The sequence below is a fragment of the Sphaeramia orbicularis genome, chromosome 15 (assembly GCF_902148855.1).
Source record: "Sphaeramia orbicularis chromosome 15, fSphaOr1.1, whole genome shotgun sequence".
Taxonomy (NCBI): domain Eukaryota; kingdom Metazoa; phylum Chordata; class Actinopteri; order Kurtiformes; family Apogonidae; genus Sphaeramia; species Sphaeramia orbicularis.
Window position 1 is genome coordinate 29,331,709 of NC_043971.1, and position 23,095 is coordinate 29,354,803.

General features: G+C 35.5%; 1 protein-coding gene across 2 annotated transcripts; it reads left to right on the plus strand.

Annotated features, from left to right (window-relative positions):
* Window positions 1-736: 736 nt before the first annotated feature.
* ifngr1l (interferon gamma receptor 1-like) lies at window positions 737-14,223 on the plus strand. Of its 2 annotated transcripts, none has more exons than XM_030156701.1 (7): window positions 737-1,146; window positions 10,096-10,213; window positions 10,355-10,527; window positions 12,434-12,585; window positions 12,942-13,110; window positions 13,556-13,677; window positions 13,824-14,223. In XM_030156701.1, exons 1-7 carry the CDS (start codon window positions 1,074-1,076, stop codon window positions 14,160-14,162), a joined length of 1,146 nt encoding a protein of 381 aa, XP_030012561.1. In that variant the 5' UTR covers window positions 737-1,073; the 3' UTR covers window positions 14,163-14,223. The 2 variants fall into 2 exon arrangements, with proteins under 2 accessions (XP_030012561.1, XP_030012560.1); XM_030156700.1 differs by having other exon boundaries at window positions 738-1,146; window positions 12,942-13,119.
* Window positions 14,224-23,095: the final 8,872 nt, after the last annotated feature.

The window sequence follows — 23,095 nt, forward strand, 5'->3', positions numbered from 1 at the left end:
ACTTGACTCACATTTTTATCAGAAGACGGTCTGTCCAATTCTATCCTTTTTTTCTGAGCACTGTGTCACACACTGAGTCTGTAAACGATTAAAATCGTTTTCTTTTCTTGTAAGATAAAGAGTCATTTTACTTTGGAAAACTCCCTGTAATTTCCCGGTAACCTGAAGGTGTCCCCTGACAGTTCGTGCTGCTTTTACGTGCTGTCGGACAGATTTTGGCTTCGGGAATAAAAAAAGCAGAAGTTCATGTTAAAAACTTTATGTTGCATACTTTTTATAACTTAGTGTCTATATGGATCTCATGTAGTTGTCAAAATATGAATTCGTGATTGTTTTATTATTATTTTCCGCATTTTATGAGGTAGCAGTTTGGCTATATGAGCTACATTATTCATAGTAAAAGGTTGTAATAGACTTTTACATAAAGTGTCTAACAACTACTTGCTTTAACAGTAATTAAAAACAGCTTAACTTTACCAACAATCCTCGTGGTGATGCTGATTTGTTGGAATATAATAAGTGCTAATATTTCAACGTAAAACAGTGACAGAGTTTTGCAAACATCAAAAAAATAAATAGGTCAATGTATCATCTTACATATATCGTCAGATGTAACTAAACTGCAATATTGTAGCTTAAATTCACAGAGGCAGAGTATAGTTTTTCATATCCTGTATTTTTTTTTTCTTTCTTTCACGCATTGAACGCAGCATTTACGGCATATCGTACAAGCTAGCTGCCGAATTTAACAGCTTCAAAAAGACATGAACCAACATGAAAGCCGGCCCTGAAAAGTCGGACTCGGTCGAATGGTAGAGGTGGAGGCATAATAGAGGAGGAAGGCGGGGGTGGAGACATACTGGAGCAAGAAGGGGGTGTATTCAGGATCAACATCCGCTCTGGAGCGACTTCTGTCCAGTCCCTTGAATGGTGCTGCGTTCACGGCTTCGTGGCTACGCTAAAGCTGCTTTCGTACAGACTGCTCCGTGTCTCCTTTTAGCCGCTTTTCCATACATTACAGCGCCATTTACATTATGACAAATCTATCTCATGAGCACTGGGGTATTAGCTAAATGAATATGGCTTGGAACATAATTCAACGCGTGTTTCTCCTTGGTTTCTTCACGCAAACAGGGTTAGCTCGAGGTAAGTACGGTGTTTCCCATACTCTAGCAAACATTGTTTTGTGTTAGCCTTGTTACATATATCCAAATGTCTGAATATTTAAGAATTAGACAACTGTTTGGGCATTTTTTAGGAATACCGGGATAAAACATGCATGTCTTTGCTATTGATGCTAACATCTGCTACACATCCTTTTAACGGAAAATCCATGCTAGCTATTTACTGTAACTAGCTCTTTGTAAAACTAGGGAGTGGCTAGTTTTCCCTGTTTCAACGCATGTTTTGACCCGCACAGTAGTTTTTAATTATACAATTGTATTCTGTGCCACTGTGAATCTAGTGCATTGAATGTAGAAGTATTGCAGACAATTACATTTTTGAGAAGAAACCAGCTGCAGTGAGGGTTTCACCCATCAGTCTGTTTGTCTTGGTAGAAAGAAAGTGTTGCAGTTCATATATTAAAATGAATGATAAATATTCCTTATAATCACATCTAGGTAAGACTACTGTTATGTGCATTTATAGGTGGATAGCAGTCTGAGATTGACTATGTTAACGTCATACAAATGTAATAAGACCATCATTAAGTGTTGACTGCATATTCTTGTTTTTCTTAGTTCCTCTTAGTAGTTTTCAGTATTACCAAAGGTCTTTCAGTTGTGCAATTTATGCATTTTTTTTTATAAGATCTTGCCAGTTCCTCAATGACTACACCCTGCAAAATAAAAAGGTGTCTGCACTTTAAGAAACAGGCAACACCTATAGTAGATAGTCTGATTCCTGCACATCCATCATATATATCTTATCAGTAAATAACAGAGAATGGACTGCATTTTTCTAAGAAAGTGGTGTTTAAGGATTATGAGCGTTTGAAGCAGGAGCTAAAATTCTTGCCGTTTCATTGTCTTGGTTTGTACAATAACCTGGAGGGTGCTCAGACAATTTATTTTTATACTCTGTACAAGCCTTTAACCCATAAAGACACAAACATCCACCGACAACCAAAACCATCTACTGATCTAAACTGTTTAATACCTGTGGATCCACTAATCTTATCAATACATGTAAATAATTAGTGTAAAATGCAGTTTGTCATCTTTTCATGGTCATCAGGTATGACCCATTTGGATGTTCAGAGGCTCCGTAGTTACCATGGAAACACCATCATCTTCTACAGCATTGATTCACCAGTAAAACCCATGGAGTTGTTTCAATGACAGTGGTTACAGATGGGTGTTTTAATGTTTAGTTAATGATAGATTTACTGAAAAAGTTACTTTTTCTTCAGTTTTCTCTATTTTTAATATCATAATCCTCAAATTTACTCTGAGCTGTTATGAATATCTACATTATCAGTAAATTAAATACAGGAAAATACATGATTTACACTGGAAAAATGCAAAGTATAGAAGATAATATTACAATAAATGGTGATAAATCACTTAAGGGAGGTTAAATAGAGAGAAAAGTTCATTTGGGAACTACCACAAAAGCAATACTGGGTCTGTATGGGTTAATACTGATGGATCAAAAAAGGAGTTAACACTTTTTGACATCCATCATCCATCCATCATTTTAAGTATACATAGAACATATGTATTGATCTGCTCCAGTCTGATGTACTTGATGTGAAATGGTTTAGTCATCTCTAAATACAGTTAACGGTCTGAGGATGCACAGATGCACATTTAGTTGTAAGTGCATAGACTTATAGGTAATGTGTAGGTGTAAATTTAAATACATTTCTATGCAAAATGGATGCAAGCTGCCCTTGTTTACACCTTTTTAATGTATTTTGCTCCTGGAATCATGTATGGATTTATAATTTATCGATTTATGTCCAAAGCGCATAGGGCAAACTGTTTTTAATGAAAAAAAAAAGTATTTTTTTAAGTGTCTAAAGAGGAAGTGAAGTCCTTTTGAAAGAGTCACTCAGAAGTATAGTTTCTTGCATAGTGGAGATTGGTTTATTTCCCCTTGTCATTTGCCATATAAATGGGCACAAGCTGCTGGTTCTCATGTTATATAATAAGTATTTCTGCAAAGATTTCAAGTATGTGCAGTGGTACCTTCAGAAATGAGTTCACCATCATCCTTAAAAGATGATGCTGGTTTTGTGCTGTATATGAGTAAGTCTTTGTAATAAGGGTCTTGTGGGTAAATCTGTGGGTCTCTGGTTATAAAGTGACATACTGTCTGGCATGTAAAGTGTCTGTGGCTTTCACACTCTGTCTAGATGTGTTTACAGTAGCAAAATAACTTTGACGCTTACTTTCATTATCGACTACTAGTGCTGGGCCTATACCGGATGTACAAGCCACAGACCTTTTACACTAAAACTGTGTACAATACTGTGTAAAAGTCGTAGCTCACAAGGACGTAAAGACTGTATATATGTGTTCCTCAGTCTCTATCTCAAGATGCAACTGAATATAAAGGAAATATTTAAAAAGCTTTAATAAATAAATAACAAAATATGAATATTTTGTGGTTTATCAAATAATCTGGACTGTGAAAAAATATACCAAGTGAAAAGGCAAACTGCAGGTTGTGAATGAAGCTTTGTGAAATATACCACAACACAACTGAGAAAACCTGAAACAGCCAAACCAAGAGAATTCAACTTGTCCAAAGAGTAAATGGAGACTACACTTAATACAAACTTTTGTCTGTAGTGGCAATTTAGCTCTGTTTTTTTTTTTTTTTTTGCAAGAACAAGGTGTGTTTTCAGGGTTGAAGCTGGCTTAAAGGCGAAGACACACCAACCCGTCTGCCAGTCGGTGCTAGAAAAGGTAGCTCGAATAATCAGTCGGCCCATGTCTCCCCGACATGAGCAAAAGTGTGTACCGACTTGAGCGTACACTTACGCAAGACGTAAAACCGGAAAATGATAGAACATCTCTCTAATCACAGAGCTCGCTGTTGTCAGTCATTGTTGTCAGCAGAGAGTGTTGAGTAGTCAAGGGTTGTTGTTGTTGCACTTGTTTGAACGGATGGCTGTAAAAAGAAGATACTGGCGTTGTCAGGTCTCGAGCTTCTTCTTGTGGAGGAAGAAAGAGTTCACAGTCGAAAACTAAGGAGAAATTGCACTCTGCTAATAATGCTGTCAGTGTTCACTTCATGGAATAAATGTCCATAATAATAAAATAAAGTAATAATAAAATAAAGTCCATAGGCAACACTGACTGACACCCATTCAGATATGACATGAGCAATGAATGGACTATTATAGAAGACAATAATAGTGTGAAGTACCTTGGCATAGCTGTATTCACATGTAAACTTCTCCTTCACTGATTAACTAGTCAGGAGCTTTCCCTCCACCAATCAGATTTGTCTGACTGAACGACGGGTAGTGGTAGTTCAACACATGTTGAATTGGCCGAAAAGACTGGCGACAGTATTAATGATGGCTAATCGCACAGAACACACCAAACAGACTCATGTCACTGACCTCGCCAGACTGCCTGACGACGTCTGACCGCTGAAACTTCGGTCAGTGTGTCTTCACCTTAACACTTTTGCATGGTACTGTAATTCCTTCACTGACTGGTGTATAAGACAAGGATAGGAAAATATGGAAATTGCACTTGTGTACAATATTTATAAATTATCTGCCTCAGAGATTAAATGAGCCAAATCTTAAAATGAAACAGAAGTAAATGAAAGTGCAGGTTAGTTAATGTTTTCAATGTATATGACAGTGTTGTTACACATATAGCCTATACTGTTTTTTTTTTAAGTATTTTATTTTTGAGGATTTTTGTTGATAACATAAAATACAAGTACAGACACGACACAGTAGACATGGTCCAAACATAGACCAAAACAAGACAACAAAATAACAACAAAGACTGCCAGATCATAAAAGATTTCAGTAAGTCAGTCCATCAGACATATAGCCTGTATTGGTTTATGTACATTTATACAATAGAGTCATAAATCTTCCATTAGAAAGAACCTGTAAAGTGAGTGTATTGTAATGTGCAGACTGTTTTGAAGTAGATCTGGTAGCTCTGAGACAAACATGACTTTAGTTTTGAGTAAAACCCATTCTCTTAATAATTGTCAGAATTTCACATTCTGACCCAAGACTGTATCTTGGAAACTACAGCCAACCAGAATTTTAGTTTTTACGTATTTTTTCTTTATCAGTGACTCACACTTAGTAAAGATTACTTCTCTTTTCCTGGAGGCATTTTACTTGTAGACCACAATTGTCACATTTATTTGCAATTTTTGCAGGACAGATCCCTAAAACAGTCAAGTGAATAGTTGTAATTATCATTTAAAGTGCCTAAACTATTAATTTTTAATGTTGCCAGTTTAAGACTCATTCAGTTTAGACTGTTTGACTGTGTAGAGTCTTGATATCTGAGTCATACTTTGTGATAGCTATGACAAATAGAAACCAAAGAAGATATTCCCCTTTTGCTGGCTACACAACAATGACATTGCACTTGTACACCACTTTAATCCCAGGTTATTGTGAATGGGACTTCCCAAGAAAGAATTTCCTTTATCTTTGTTTGCTTTCATTTCTGCTTCAGAGTAGAGTTTCCCAGTTCAGTGTTTCTGTAAACATTAGCATGTAAGGCAAAACAGTATGATATGGGATATTCACATATTTATCACTAACTTGGTGACACAATGTATTTATGTACACGCCATTCATTCGGTGTCACTTTGATGTGAGGACCTGCCTACCTCAGCTACTATGTCATCACTTACCGGTACATTTGCCCACTGCTATCTTGAGTGTTTTGTCTGTCGGCTGAAAAATGTAAAAACATAGGCCTACTACTGGAAACCACAGAGCTGACTTGGTTTGATCAACAGTCCAAACATCAAAGATAAAGCCACTTTATTTTAAAGCTCATTTTAGCAACAAGACAATGCAGAAAGGTATATTATTGTGTTTCAGTTTTTGTCTTGTGTTTCATCCTTGTGAGCCCTGGGATCCATGTGTGTCAGCTTTTACATACTCATAGTCTACTAAACAATGACAGTTTCTTGCTTTTTTTTCCCCATTATAATCTGAGCGGTTATGTGCTGTTACAGGTGGGATGGATGTTCAGGACGTCTGATCTAGTGTGTGTGTTTTTTTTTTTTTACAAATACATTATTATCAAACCATTGTGAGTGCAAAAAAACAGTGTGCAGTTCTCTTGAAGTTTTTTTTTGTGTACTTGTTCTTCCTCCTGTCCATTGTATGCCTGTATTCTGTTTAGCGATTCCACACAGTCACATTTTATCTTTTAAGGTTTGGTCAGTTTCCTCTGACATTTTACTTGTGATACTGAGAGAGAAACTCCTCTTCCAAATATTTCCTGTCACATGAGGATTTTGCAGAAAATGACAGTGTCCTTAATTTCATACTAATATGCTAATTACTAGGCTAAAACATTATTCATATGCAAAACCATTGTATGAAACCAGCACTGTAGTAATTGCATAGTCTTTCTGAATTAATGTTGCTCATGTACTAATGTAGCTCTGGGCAGTTCACCTGCATAAATATCCCATAATGCAATGTGGTCGTGAAGACAGCAGACAATGGCAACACAAACAGAAGCTATTCACTTTATGCTGGTACATTCATGGTGTCACATAGATGCCAGTTGAGTGAATAGTCTTAAAGAGTCATTTTCACATGTGGATTTACAACCACTGACTCCAGACTTTAACCTCATTGAGAATCTTTTGGATGTGGTCTGACTCTTCCATCATTAATACAAGATTATGGTGAAAAATTGATGTAACTAAGGATATAAATAAATGTTATGACTTAAGCTTGTCAAAATGATGATATGGCAAATGCGCGCTGTAAGCTAAAAGTAATTCAATGAAGTAGTAGAGTGTGTGAACCTTTTTGTTTTTGTGTTTTTTCTTTTTTGGTCAGGCTGTGTAGTATGAGACTTCCGGACAAACCCAGAGATCCTGCCAAAAGCAGAATTGGCATTGTTTCATTAAACAGTGTATTAATGTATTATTATGACCGGACAATGCATTTATACAGGACAATTTTAATACACTGTTCTCTGGCTGTTAAACACTTTATTTCCATTTTTGAAGTTGAATTATTTCTCTGATTGACTGCTGTTTTGTGTCTGATTGCACATAGTTCTTCTGCAAAACATGGTGAGGACAAATTTTTCTCATTCAGTCTGAGAAGCGTTGTGCATATGCATATAACCACTGACCTCCTTTTTATTTTGATAATCAACTTTCTCTTCCTGCTTTAGAAAGAGATTGCATCGAAGGCAAAAGTGCTTGTCTGCCTTTTTTTTGGCTACTGTTTTTGCTGCTACTCGACTATAAAATCCTTCCTCTTTGAAACCATTTTTTTCTACTGTGTAAAGACAAAAGGTTCAGAGTTTGCAAGTTATAATCTGTAGGAGAGCTTTGAAAAATCATGTCAAAAACTGCCTCTAAATGAGAATTAGATTTGGTTATGAAGTAAAATCATCCAAATGGTCAAAACCATTCAGTGAGTCTGTTTAATGATGAAACTGACTATAAAATGGAAATGAGATGTGGTTAAGTATATGTGAGTGTGTGGTGACATCCCTCAGTAATCGGCTTTACTGTTGCGGTTTTCACTTTTTTTACTCTGCACGGGCTGTCGTCTGTGATTCCTCTTCTATTCTTTCATGCTGACGTCTGTTTTCATATGTGGGTGACTGTTGTTATGTACTGTCAGGTTCATGTAGAGGAAATGAAAGCAAAATTTGTGCATTTTTGTTCTCTTAATCTTTTTGATCACGTGTGACTAAGTCTTCAGTGAAAACGTGCTTTTTCTTCACAACTAAACCTAAAAAAGAACCTTTAGTACAAGCCATAGTTCAGGATGTTACCTTCAAGGATCCAAAGTATTAGCTTCATTTTATTTTTCTACTTAAGGCTGATTTAGTATTAGGTGATTTTTCTTGTACTTTATTGTGTCTGATTTTGTCTTGAAAATGGTTTTCATTTGATTCCTGGTGAAGTGAACATCAACCCTGAGACAGAGTCATTATTTGTTTGATGCATTTATTGTATTTGATGGAAATCTGCAGAACACCTCTCCAACGTTACTTCCATTTATGAGCTGTAGTGAATAGCCTGATACATGAAAGGCATCCATCCATAAAAGGCCCTCATTGCTCTGACCAAGACCTTCAGGAAGCAAATAGCCCTGCCCTGGAATGGATTCGGAATTGGCACGATAAGATATGATGATGATGATGGATTGTGTTTGCCTTTTTATAATATTTATCTCTGATTGTAATGTAAGCAGGAAATGGAAGGCAAGTGTTTCTGTGTGTGTTTGTGGTATTGAGAGATGGTAGCTGAAATCCTGAGAATCAAGACTGCTTCCTGTAACAGAACTCAAATGTCAGGGCAGTGAAAACATGTATGAGATGGTAAAAAATGTTCATGTAATTTAATCTCTAAAATCATGTCAGCAATCAGCTTGAAAATTAAGTAAGGGACTAATGGAAGGATACTTTTGAAAAGGGGCAGACGAGGAAAAAGCAAGTGTTAAGTTGTCAGCAGTGTTCGTTTTGACATGCTTGCTCTTTCTGTGTTTGATTTCAGGAAGTGCAGCGTCATTAAATTTTATGTCTTTAAGCCGCTATCAACGACATGTATCAGTGAATGAGAAAGGTTTGTGTTTTGTGAGATAGTAGGAGTTCACTATACAGTTGCGGAAAAAATTATTAGACCATCAAAAGTCATCAAAAACGATGGTTATGCAATCAAGTAATAACTCCTGTGTGTATCATGTGACTAAAACAGACAGAAAAGAAAACATGGAATTCCTAAAAGCACTGTTTTTATCAGTACAATGTCATAGATATTGATGTAAGAACTGAAGTGGTTTTGGTTATTATCAAGAAAACATAGAAAATGGTTAGATTTCAGCTCTTAAATTAAACTCTTATAAACTATTTTTGTTGTTATCATTATATTTGTCCAAACAAATGTACCTTTAGTTGTACCAGGCATTAAAATGAACAAGAAATTGAAGAAAACAAAGGTGGTCTAATAATTTTTTCTGCGACTGTATAATGAAAACCTCTTTTAATTTATGCTCCATCATTTGTAGAAGCTCTTCCATTTGCAATTTTATTAGTATTTATAAAATTAAATGTTTCGTGGGATGATTTAATGTAAAATAAAGATTTAATAGTGATATAATGGAATACAAGTTTCAATGATTTTTCCCTTATCATTGTTATGGAAATGTTCAACTGATAACCCACACACAAAGAGGAGGAGAGAAAGTTAGAGTTAAAATAAATAAATGCATTTATTGAGAGGTCAATCACAGAAACTCTGTAAATGAAGTCTGATTAAACAAGAGAAAACTAAAGATTATATAGAACCAAATCCAACCCCCTCAAACTATGATGTCATTCCTTACGTACATCGTACCACCCCATACTACTCCTTCTCTGGTCCGTGAAGAGGTCATGATGACCTCTCCACTCTAACCTTGCTTGGATCCAATCTTGAGTGCAGGCGCCATCCTCTATCTACACATTCAGACATTTAGGTGTTTGGGTTTTAACTCAAGGCAAGAACTCCGTTCCTGGGTTGGGGGTGTTACAGAGTGGTAAACATCACACATAATGAATAATGACTCAGAAATAAAAGAAGATGTACTAACAGTATAAAATATAAAGAGTATAAAACATAAAAAGTAAATTTTTCCACCACATCATGCAGTGCCCTCTAGTGGACAGCTGTGATATTAGCTAAAACCCAGCATCCATAACTGTTTTGAGTCAATGAGGCGAATGTTAGCCTGAGGGTCAGGTGAAAGCAGGTGGAAACCTCAAAAGATCTCCCCAATTTGTCCATTTACCGATGTCCTCTCCGACATCTTGGTTTTGTGGTTTTATGCAGTGAATTACAAATGTTTTGTGTGAAAATGTAATCGCTCATCATACATTAATTGCTGACGTGTGTTTCTTTTCACAGTTCTGACACCGACAAATGTGACTCTGCAGTGCCACAACTTCAACAATGTTCTGCGGTGGAATTACGATCAACTCACACCAGGACTTAAATTCAAAGTAATTGTGAGATCAGAAAATAGGTCAGTTTGTGTTTCTCTATGTATGAATCCCTACAATAAGTTGATTTGTTTAAGAGAGGATCCTTTATAGAAATAAGGGCAAACTTTTACAGATGTAAAATGAAGAAACAATAATTTTTGCCCTCTTTTGTCTGTTTTTAGTAAGCCTGTTGAACTATGGGTAGACTCGCCAACGCTTCACATCGACTTGTCCAGTTTCTCAGATCCAGCCGATGGGTATTATGTTACTGTATCTGCTGTGATGGGAGATGATGAGTCCCCCTCTGCTGGAATGAAGTACAACTACTACGAGAACGCGAATGTAAATAAGAAATGTGAGTGATCATGTCAGTATTCTCTCTAAATTCTTTAAAATAACTGGTGTCTGGACCATAAAACTGTCAAACACAGAGTTCCTAGAGCCAGTTAAATGTATTAGACATTTACGGAGTGGTAGATGAAGGGACAGAACGGATAAATGGATGCATGGATTCAATAGCATTATTCATTACGTTCCATAAATAACAATAACATACATAAATTATCTTAGATTCATGCATCCTCTAAGGTTAAGTCCTGTAAGTTTTCAGCAGAACTTCCACAAAATTAAAAAATAATGGGTAAACAAACACTACTTAAGAGTGCAAACGTTGTCGTCCTATATCGCCTGTAATTTTCTACAGATGATAGTTTTACTGTAGAAGTAAGTCAAACAGACTTACAGAAACCAAACAATACATTTCAGATATGAGTTGAGTAAATTCCTGGTTTTGCAGGTTTGGTTTGGTGTGGTGTTTGACTCGCTGAACAGATATTTGTTGTTATGATAGATTTTGTCAAATTATAGTGTTATTAGCAGCCTAATGCTGACAGCAGGTCTCTGCCAAATAACAACAACAAATGACAAACAATGAACACAGTATTTTTAGACTGTTTTATATCCTCTTGAGACCCAATAATGCATTTTGTCCTCTGTAGGGCACAACTATTCACAAACTAATTTATTGTTAAATTTGTCTGTTATTTGTGTTTTAACTGTGCAATCTGGGAACTGTGTGCTGTATTTGCTGCTGCCTGTCTTGGCCAGGACATCCTTGCAAAAGAGGTTTTTAATCTCAATGGGATTTTTTTCCAGGTTAAATTAAAGCTAAATTTAAAAAAAAAAAGAATACGTAAAAAAAGATAAAAAGAGTCATAGTTTTTGAAAATATCTGAAAAAACTGTCGCTTTATGCTTTTTCCAATCAAGACAATTATTTAATGTAAAAAAGCCCAAACTTTTACTTTCCTGTGTCTCAGGAGGTTACAATATTTTTTAAACCTACTAACAGAGCCACTTGTGTCTAATAAACTGTAAGTGATCTACTGCAGCACCGAAGCTGGTTTTACAAATGTGATCCACATTTCAGGAGAAGGAAGGAGAAGATGCGCACAATGTGTTTGTTTACTTGAAAGTTCATGTGCTTTTGGGACGACAACAAACTAAAACTGCATCTAATGGGAACATGGCCCATTTGAAGCTGATGACTAAATGAGCCAAAAAAACCCATAAATGATGCACCAGGAGAAAATGTATGACAAACTGATCACAGTGCTGCTCACATGGCCAGCCCCATCTCAAGATGGTGCAGCTTCACTGTTTGTCATTATTTAATGTGTACTGGCTGTTATCCAACCAGTGTAGAGGTGCATTAACACAACCTAGTGGACTGGAATCTGTACACTCCCAGTCATGGGCTGTGATTGTCTTATTTCTTCCCCTTTGCTCAGTGGAAGTGCGACACCTAGTGGTAAATCACAGTATGTCAGTTTGGTCTGGTGTTTGGCTTCATATTAAACCCGTTTGTACAACTTTACATCAGTCCAGCACCACTTCAGATGTGATGTGATTTCCAGTAACCAGCTGAAATACTGTTGAGTGTCTTTAATTAAACTTGTAGAAGTAAACATTATACTTAACTGGCTGTACATTAGATGACAAACACCCGACATTTGTCCATATTATTCTTTTAACCTGGCATGTACTTGAGGACCTGCCTTTATTTATTCCTGTCGACCCAAACCCCAATTAAATACGTAATAAAAAGGTCCAGCATGGTGTTTTTTTTTTGTTTTTTTTTTTACTGAATTGGTGCCTCTCTTGCTTATAAGTAATACATAAAGCACAATTAATGTCATAAGCATGACCAGTACAGGTACACTTTGACTAAAGATTTAACTAAACATCCTTGATGGTTTGCAGGTACTGTCGACTTCCCTGCAGTGAATGTCACCGTTACAGAAGACAAAGTAGTCCACTTCAGGTTCATACACCCGTGGCTGTTCTACAATGCTGATCCTAAACCAAAGAAAAAGTTGCCTACATTTGATTACGATGTTCAAGTCATCAATCAGGTCAGGCTGCATACAGTGTCTTCTATAATTTCTAATAGAACTGCATGATTTGGTGAAAAAGTCAAATTATGACTGTTGTGAATTGTTTTATTATGAGTTTATTAGCTTGGACATCAAGGAAACTGCACAGGTTGCTGATAATTTTGGAATATGTGTGTACAATGCATGTTTTCTATTCATTGAATGTCAAAGATTAAAACAAATCTTGGCACATCTAGATGAGCGACAAGTGCATTTTCAGACTTTTGATGGTGGTGTAATTTCACAGATGTTGCGATTAATCATGCAAGTCTGCTTTTAAGAGTTGTAACGTCATTGACATGTTACCTATTTCTGTGCTTGTTTTCTTTGTGCAGACCAATGACTCTCATCACTTTGACTGCTGGAAGAAAGTGTGTGAGGAGAAGATCATACCGGTAGACAACAGCCAGGAGATATACTGTGTGCATTTACATGGAACAGTGGAGAAAATATCTGTTCAACCCACACAGGAGTACTGTTCCTCATCTGCTGAACAGCCATCAGGTGTAAACAGTTGAGTTTAATATTACAATGATAATATTTCACGTTATAGCACGTCATTGTGAAGGGTGGAAAAATAGATCCTGTGTAGTCCTGTATTTTTTTTTGTGTGTAAAATAATTCCAGATTGATTCATCTGAAGCATAGCCAACATCAAATCCAAGCACCTCCATCCAGCAAACACCTACTAGACAATCAGTTTTATTCTCCACTATATACATGCAATTCAAATGTCTCACAAAAAATGGGAACCTATGTTTAAAGAACCGTTAATAGGCTTTTCTGTATCTGTAGAAATCACAGTTTTAGGTTAGACGTTTATGACGACACGGTAAAGTTGTATATTGTAAAAGGCAAATATATCTAGAATGAATGAATGAATTTCAGCTTCTAGGGGCTTTTTTCCGTTTACGCTGTGGTTAATGATGTATTTTTCTGCTTTGTCTAGAACCCCCTCCGATCTTCATTGTAATCGGTGTGTTGGGCTTGATTTTAATCATCATCATCACTGTCATGGTTTGCATGAAAAAGATCAGACCGCCAACTTCAATAACCGTGCCGGAAATTCTGGTGTGTTCACCCTGTCAGCTGAGATTTTATTCAATAACGTTTGAGCTTTTCAGTGATTACATTTATTACATGTATTAGAGGAATAACTTTCCGCTGAAGGTAGAGGTTTAATCATTTTAACTTCGGCTTCTCTTCGTGTTTTGAAGAAATTCAATGGGCCAAAGAAAGAGCAGTTGGTCCCAGAAAAAGATCAAGATCAGACATGTGTGGTCCACGTGGAGCCTGTGTCGTCCACACATCTACTGTCTACGCCAGATGCCAATGATTCAACGCTGGTGGATGCACCGTCCATTGAGTCTGAGTTCCGTCTGCCAATCAGGGCACTGACAAAAGACAGTGAGGTGAGTGATCAAGCAGAGGCAATTCAGGAAGATGTTGAAGAGTCTGGATACAAGCAGGGCAACGACTTGGATGAAGATTCTTCGCAAAACCTGAACTTCAGTGGTGGTGATACAGGATATGAGAAACGCAGTACGTTGGAGTAGTTACGTCCTGGAGGACAGGGTGTGGGCTTCATTCTTCCAGTAAAATTTCCAGTATGCAGAATCATCTCTAAACATGCTGAGTGTTGACAAACGATGCACTTCCTCAACTTAAAACAAGACACCATTCACAGTATCTGTCACATAACATTTCACATTTAGGTCACTGAAACATTTAAGTCACTGAAACGTACATTTGCCTGAGAGGCTTTTGTAAATGTAACGGCTTCATAGAAAGTGACATTGAACAACATCAGGTCGTCACATTTTCAGAATCAGCTTTTAGTCTTATATCACCAAATTCACAATTCATGGACATAACCACTTTGATCAAACACCTGAATGTTTGCACAGTGTCGTCGTTTATCTGTTGCTTATGTATCGCCAAATTCAGTCTTGTAATCTGACGGGAGATTAAAACATCTGAAAAACCTACAGTTAAAGCTCCAATATGTGATCGATTCAGGCACTATTGGGCTAAAATTCCATGACGACCTTTCAATAAATTGTAGTTTTGTTTTATTTTTTGTTTGTTTGTTTTTTTAACCCTTAGTAAATTGTAGTTACAGCAGTCTGAAAGGAGAAAAGACTTCAACGCAGGTTTGCTGACAAGAAACAGATTTTGACCCATAGGGGCGTTAAAATATGATTGAGAGCTTTATTTATCAAATACTGTAAAGAATGTGACTGTTGTACGCTTTGGCTTAGCACAGAAAAAGGATCGCAGCTCCCATAAGGTCACGTTCCTGTAACGACATCAGGTCACGTATCGTTATATTTAGTCTGATTATTAATCTGATGATTTGAACAGAGAAAAAAGAAGCTTACAGAAGGAAGGCGCTGGCACTTTAACTCCAGAAGATGCACATCAGAGCACTCATTTTAACCCAAACCTCCACCGCTGACCAAAACCATCTACTGATCTAAAATGTTTAATACCTGTTTATCCACCAATCCTATCAATACGTGTAAATAACTGATGAAAGATACAATTTGTCATCTTGTCATGGTCATCAGATATGACCCATTTGGACATTCAGAGGCTCCATAGTGAACGTAGAAACACCGTCATCTTCTACAACATTGATTCACCAGTAAACCCATGGAGCTGGATCAATGACAGTGAATGGACACACTTGTTTTTATGTTCAGTTACTGATATCTTTGCTGAAAAAGTCACTTTTTCTTGAGTTTTCTCTGTTTTTTGTTATAATAACCCTCAACTTTACTCTGAGCTTTAAGGAACATCTACATGATCAGTGAATTAAATACAGGAAAATGCATGATTTACACTGAAAAAAATGCAAAATAAGGAAGATAATATTGCAGTCAATGGTGATAAATCACTTACAAAAGGTTAAAAAGATTAACTACTGCAAAAGTAGCAATGGGTCTTTATGGGTTTATCACAATCAGTTTCACTGTGTACTTGTGTATTCATTACAAAAAGAGACTAGGTGTTCATTTGTTTTATTTGGAAAAAGAAAGAGAAGCTGTTGCACTTTGTTAGAATATAAATTGAATATTTGGATCTGCAACTATGAGCTCATTAGCAATCAATGTGTAGATTACTATAGTTGTATTTTTTAAATTATTTTGGTTATTATTGTTAGTTTTATTATTATTATTGTAGTTAGTCAGTCGCTAAGTCTACAAAATGTCAAAAAACTGAAAAAGCCCCGTGTGATTATGTCTTCAGGGCTTTATGATATTTTATAGACTGACATAAGTCAAATGGTGACTTGTGACTGACATTTGTGCCTACCTGTTAGTAAACAAATTGCAATTAGTGCCTTCATGTCACCAGACTGATTCATTCATTATGTGCCACTGTAAAGACAGAGTCCCCATATGCACCAGCCTCAATGATGCATTTAATTTACGCCACCTTAAATACCATTACAAACCCCTGTGGAGCTCTGGACTGTTAGTAACCCAGTGTATACTTACTGTTTGTAGTTACACACAGATGAGGCTGCTCTGGTGATTGACAGCTGATGGCAGGAGTCACCCAGAAATCAGAATCAGAATACTTTATTAATCCCAGGGGGAAATTATTGTATGTTGCTCCATTCAAGTACAATAAACAGTAGCAGGAAAGAAAGGAACGGGAAAAAAATACACACACGCTTATACATATACACACCAAATATACTTATTGAACATACCCTGTTAAGACACAATTACAACAGTAATTTGTACAATATGTACTAGACAATATATTATCAATATGATAAAGAAATATACATAAATAAGTGCAAAACTATTGTAAATCTAGTGATGTACCAACAAAGTCAATGAAGAAGAAGAACTGTCAACTCAGACCTAAATAGTTCAGAGTAAAGCTTGAATTGATTTCATGTGTTTTCCATCACAGGAAATGAACAGGTTCTACTGTGTAGGGTAAATGACTATAATCTCAGATGTAAAAAAAAAAAAAAAAACTTGTATTTTAATTGTGAGTAACTGTTACGTGTTCTAACATGTGGCCTCAGTTTCAGCTGTTCACAGCCTAACGCATGCACCTCAGCTTGGTTTTTATATATTTAGGTCATCACACAATAGACTGATCTATGACCTTACATATCCTCAGCCATAATTCACCACCGCTCATATGTTGTGACAGTCTGACATTGTAGTTTGCTCACTTTGTTGCCTCTTTGTACTTGTAAATAAAGTTTTTCTCTTTTGTTTGACTTTTATATGAATATGTTTGTATTTAGGAGAACGATCAGCAAGAGGGAACTTTTTTTGTGTTCAGGTTTTTATTCATTTTATTGATGACTGATACACTGTGTGAATCAGTCATACTCAACATGTGAACATCAGATCAAACCCTGGATTCTGCTTAATCACCACATTATACTTTCAATTCCATTATATTTTCACACATTTCAGACTTCTCTACACTGTGCAGGTCTATTCCAGTTATTTGAAAATAGTGGTATAGCTACAGTGGTAGAAAAAGTTTTTGGAGCATTAAGAATCATTGAACTGCCAAGTATTGTTCCATTCTCCAAACCCTTCTGCACATGCTCAGTTCCATCGAGGTCAAAACCAGATGTTTCAACAACACATCTAGGACATGACATGTTGAAGCTGTCATGAATTTAGTAAATAAACAAAAACAAATCATGTTCATTTACATTCACAAAAAAGATTTTTCCACAGTTATTTCATGGCAGTATTGAAGATTGTATAAAAGTCTAAGGTTGTTTGAAAACCTTTTTCCACTACTGTATTTGTGTGAAATACTGGAGACACTTTGATACTTCCATCTATGACAGAAGATAATTCTCTTTTAATTTCAGCATTGTGTAATTAGATTTTTGTCCTGCTTTTACTACACAATTTTATGTGTATCTGGGCTTAAATCTGTTGTGTTTTTTTTAGAAAGGCTTCTTTTTCCTCTTTGCGTCCTTATTTTAATAAAGCTAAAAGAAAGTGTGTATTCTCCTGTCTTTTGTAAATTCTTTAAACCTTTTGCTAATACTCTTTGTCTTTGTTCATTGTTGACGGTGGATTCATAGTGATTCCACATGATCTGGTACAAATGCAGTGTTAGTGAAATGGGAAGGGAAGTAATGCAGCTGAATTTTATCTGTGGGACTGACTTTGTATTTAAACGCTGCAGCAGATTACTTCACGTAATGTTAGAGAAGAAGGATGACTATTAGGAGGTTGACATTTGACTCATCCACGTTGTTCTTCCTCTGACTGGTGAGGGATGACCTCTTCCTCTGGGTATTTGCATTGATACCTGCTAGGTTTCCTTCCTCTTTGCTGCGTATGTGTGGGAGAAGAGGATGTTTTTGTTTCCAGTAAGAATCAATAATAGACTATAAACGTTTTGCAGCATTTTCTTCGATGCTTGGCAGTTTTACCACAGTTTTCACTGACTGTTTCATGGTGCAGACACGTTAATGCAGGTCTGACTGACTTGCTAATGTACCTTAACCCTTTCATGCATAGTGGTCACTACAGTGGACAGCTATTCTACTGCTGTTCACTTGTATATTCATGAGTTTTATTGTTTTAATTCCATATCAGCCAACACAGTGGACACTTATGCACCATCTCACACACATACCATTACTGTAACTTTACTGTTCATGATAAACCTGATCTACAGTAACATGTTCTAGTGCAGGGGTGTCAAACATGCCGCCCGGGGGCCAAATGCGGCCCACCAAAGGGTCCAGTTTGGCCCCTGGGATGTTTTTGCCAAGTGCAAAAATTCCACTATCTTGAATTGAATTAAGCAAAAAATTTTTTTGCTTGAATTAAGGAAAAAATCTTGAATTAAGCCAAAAAAAAAAAAATCTTCAATTAAGCAAAAAAAAAAATCTTCAATTAAGCCAAAAAAAAATCTTCAAGTAAGCAAAAAAAAATCTCAAATTTAGTAAAAATATCTTGAATTAAGCAAAAAAAATAAATAAATAAAATCTTCAGTTAAGTAAAAAAAACAAAAAAATTCTTGAATTAAGCCAAAAAAAAAAATCTTCAATTAAGTTAAGAAAAAATCTTCAATTAAGCAAAAAAAAAAAATCTTCAATTAAGTAAAAATATCTTGAATAAAGCAAAAAAAAAAAATCTTCAATTAAGTAAAAAAAAATCTTGAATTAAGGCCAAAAAAATCTAGAATTAACAACTTAAATTTTTTTCTTTGTTTTAGTGCAAAAAATAACATTAAATTCGGAAAATATTTACATTTACAAACTATCCTGTAACACTAAAATGTGAATGACCTGAACAAATATGAACAACCTGAAATGTCTAAAGAAAATTAAGCACAATTTTAACAATTTTTCTGCCTGTCCCTCAGTGTTTAGTGTCTTTGTAGATCTGATCCATAATGCACATGGACAAATGAGAAGTTGAGGAATAATATTATTAAAAGTGCACTAAAATTTCTTACATTTTTTAATTTAAATTTCAGGTTTTTTTTTTTTGTTTGTTTTGTTTTTTTATAGTTTATAAAAGTAAGTATTTTCATAATTTAATGTTTGTTTGTTTTTTACACTAAAACAAAGAAAAAAATTCTGAGTTGTCATTATTTATAGGTTATTATGTTATTATTTTTCTGGTCCGGCCCACTTCGGATCAAATTTAGCTGAATATGGGACCTGAACTAAAATGAGTTTGACACCCCTGTTCTAGTGTAAATCAACAGCTAAATGTTATAAGACTGTAATTAACAGTATTCTTAAGCAAAAAGTTTTTTTTTTTGCATATTATCTTCATGAAGTGAATAATAACTAGTATTACACTATATTAAAATGTGAGAAAACATCAGATTAGCTGCGTTAAAAATGTTTTTATTTCATAGTTTTCCCACAGTATATCACTTTCTGATGATGGGTTTTAAATACATGTTTCTGTGCTTCAGAAATTAAACACATGGTGTCCAGCTGAGGGGACATTTTTGTAATTCCATGACAAATAGGTTCATAAAAAAATTTCAATCTCATTCTTTTTTTCGTGTCTAAAAATGAATAAAAACAGTCAGGAAAAAATCTTGACTAAGTTTCTCATTATTTATGCATGAAAGGGTTAAAACTCGAAATGATTGAATTTACATGACAGGTAACAAAAAACCCACACACTCTTCAAATGAGTAAAAACTTCTCTTATATTCCCTCTGGTGAGGAACCGCTGCCAAAAATGTAGAGTTTTATCACACTGTCTCCAAATTTTTGGAAATCAATTAAAAAAACATGTTTTATAAAGAATTTTGCAAGTTCAGACCAAGGTTCTAGTAGTTTTGGATTTTTCATTATAGTTTAGTTTTATTTAGTTTTGACTCTTTTCCCCTCTAATTCAGTTAGTTTTAATTAGTTTTTAGAGCAGGTTTGCTAGTTATTACCTTCGGCCACACTGAATGTAGGGTATTGTCATCAGTTCACCATCCGTCCATCTGTCTGTCTGTTTGTTCGTATGTGCAAAAACTTTGGTGTACACCGATAAGTCAGGCCGAGGGTTTTCAAGTGCTCACATTATGTTTTTTTTTTTTTTAATTAGTTTTTTTTTTTTTTAAATCTAAATGCTTAGTTATAGTTTACTTAGTATTAGTGTTAATTTTTTCATATCTTTTATCTTCCTCGCCGTTGTACTCAAATAAATTCCATACACGACACTGCTGCTGTCTCCCAGACGAGGTTATTATCGTTAACGAAAACCAACAAAATGACAAAAACTAGAATTGTAAAAACATTTTTGTTAACTGAAATAAATAAAAACTATAATTAAAAGAAAAAAATGATAACTAACTGAAACTGTATTGTGTGCTTACAAAACTAACTAAAACATATAAAAATTATGCATAAAATTCCCTTTGTTTTCATCTTTGTCAATGTTGGATTGATACGAAATTGATTTATTTCCCTCAAGCAATTTTAGCTGCTGGCACCATACGACACTTGACAGTCTGTCACTTGTGGTTTTGTTTGGATTGCATTGTTTTAGCATTTTCATGATTTTTCCAAAAGCAAAACCTTGATTAATTAGTTTACTTTAGCCCTTCCCCCTTACCCCTCCCCCTCCATTTTGCACACGTGAAGGGGTAGGGGTAGGGGTGTCCCGAATTTCAATGAGTCTGAGGGGAAGGGCCAAGGGGGAGGACTGTTTGGGCCTTGAAATGGAGGTTTTTCAGGACCACACTACAAACGAAGGGGTATGAGAAATCTCCCATAATTCTGTTCAAGATGGAGGTCAACACAGCAAAAAAGTGCAGCAGTGTGATGAAAGAAACACAAAGGTATGTATTTTCTTCATGAACAACTTAATCATTTTATCGTCCATTTCATGCAGTTTCAATGTGTTATAGATGTGTGGTTGATAGCTGCAAAAAGATGACCAAAGCCCATGCAACAGAGACGGTTACAGCTGCTGATGGCATGGGGAATTCTGTCAGAAACAAAGTTGTTACGTCTGTTTATAGCGGCATTGATGACTGCTGATGACATAACAGGTCTCGAAGGGTTGTCCCATTTCATAGGGGAACGTTTCAACCCCTACCCACTGCAACTCCGTTTCAAGGGGTAGTGCCAAGTGCAGGGACCAAGGGGGAGGGCTAAGGGGTGAACTGGGATTGGGCCTTGGTATACCACTCAGCCCTCCTTAATCCAATAGTATTTTATAGCTACTACTAGTGTCTGAACCAAGGTTAATATCGTTAACGAAATGACGAAAACTAGAATTGGAAAAAAAAAAAAAGAAACAAAAAACTAAAACTAAAAGAAAAACGATACCTGAAACTGTTTTGTGTGCTTACAAAATTAACTAAATCGTAAAAAATTTTGGATAAAATTCCCTTCATTTTCGTCTTTGTTAATGTCGGATTGATATAAAATCAATTTATTTTGCTCAAGCAATTCTAGCTGGTGGCACCATACTGCATTTCACGGTCCGTCATTTCTTGTCACTTGTCAGTTAGTCGGGTTCTCGTCCCCACTCTACCTGGAAACACGGGGACTAGAGCTGGGAGCAAGGTTCTAATAGTTTTGGATTTTTCATTATAGTTTTGTTTTATTTAGTTTTGACTTTTTTTCTCTAATTCAGTTAGTTTTAATTGGTTTTTAGAGCAGGTTTGCTAGTTTTTATTAGTTTTCATTTTTTTCTAAATGCTTAGTTTTAGTTTAGTTTTAGTGTTAATTTTAGTTTCTTTATATCTTTTCTCTTCTTCTCCGTCGTATTCAAATAAATCCCAGACAGGACTCTGCTGCTTTCTCCCAACTTTAGTCTCCATGTTTCCAGGTAGAGTGGGGACCAGAAGACGACTGGAAACCCCTCTAGACCTTTCATGCTCTATAAAAATTCCCAGTATAACCTGCTTACTTCTTCCAATATATTAATTGTGAAAATGCTTCTCCAGTCATATACGACATATATTTTCAGTCTAGATAAAGTATTTTTCAATCATATTTAGTCTAAAATCCTTGTTGCCAGAAAACAATTAAAATCATAAATAATCCATAATGTTGAGAAAATTCAGACTTAAATAATTATTTGGACATAATGCCCAGATGTAGCAAAAAGTTGACGTATCGTTAGCCTCATTTTCTAATTGTCTAAGTCATGTCTTTTTTTCAGATCACAGCAAATGATGTAAAATTAATCAGCAGTGTTACACAGATATCACAACTTGGCCAAAAATATGACAGGCAATTATGCTATGAGGCTAATGATATTAAAATAAGTAAGTTAAAAATACTCAGATATAAAAATGAATGAAAAATATAAATATATATACATAAATGTGTCCTTTACTTTACACTATGAGTGATCACCTCAAAGGTCAAAACACGCAAAAAAAAAAGAAAAAGAAATAAAATGTAAGGGTAAAAATAGTTTCTTTGAATATTTATAACATCCACAAGTTGTAAAAACTATTAATAATTAACATGAAGTAGAAACATGAAGTACAAGACTAGAAGTAGATAAGATAACCGCCCCTTTCCTCACACACAGCTCAGATTATGTAACACATTTCAGGTAAACTTAGTGTTTCCAGTTAAATGTCTAGACAGCAGGTAGTTTCTCGTTCCTGCAACTGGGTACTGTCGGAAGTGAACCAAACCTTTTTTCCACTTTCAGTTTACATATGTTGCATTTTTTAAAATACGCCTTTGACAGATTAAAGTGTGATAAGGTGATTATTTATATGAAACAGATGAATTAAAGTAAAGTAAAAAAACAAACAAAAAAAAAACCACTTTAACCTCCTAAGACCCAGCTATCTGTCCACATTCGTGGACAAGAGTTTCACAACTTTATACAAAAAAAAAAAAAAAAAAAAAGAAAACGGAAAGAAAAGAAAACTGTCCACCACATAAGACATTCCATAAAAATTTTAAAAACAGCATCTGAATAAACTGTTGCATCATGATGTTTCCAATATAGGCATTTATTTAATAAAAAACAAAAAAAGCTGGTAC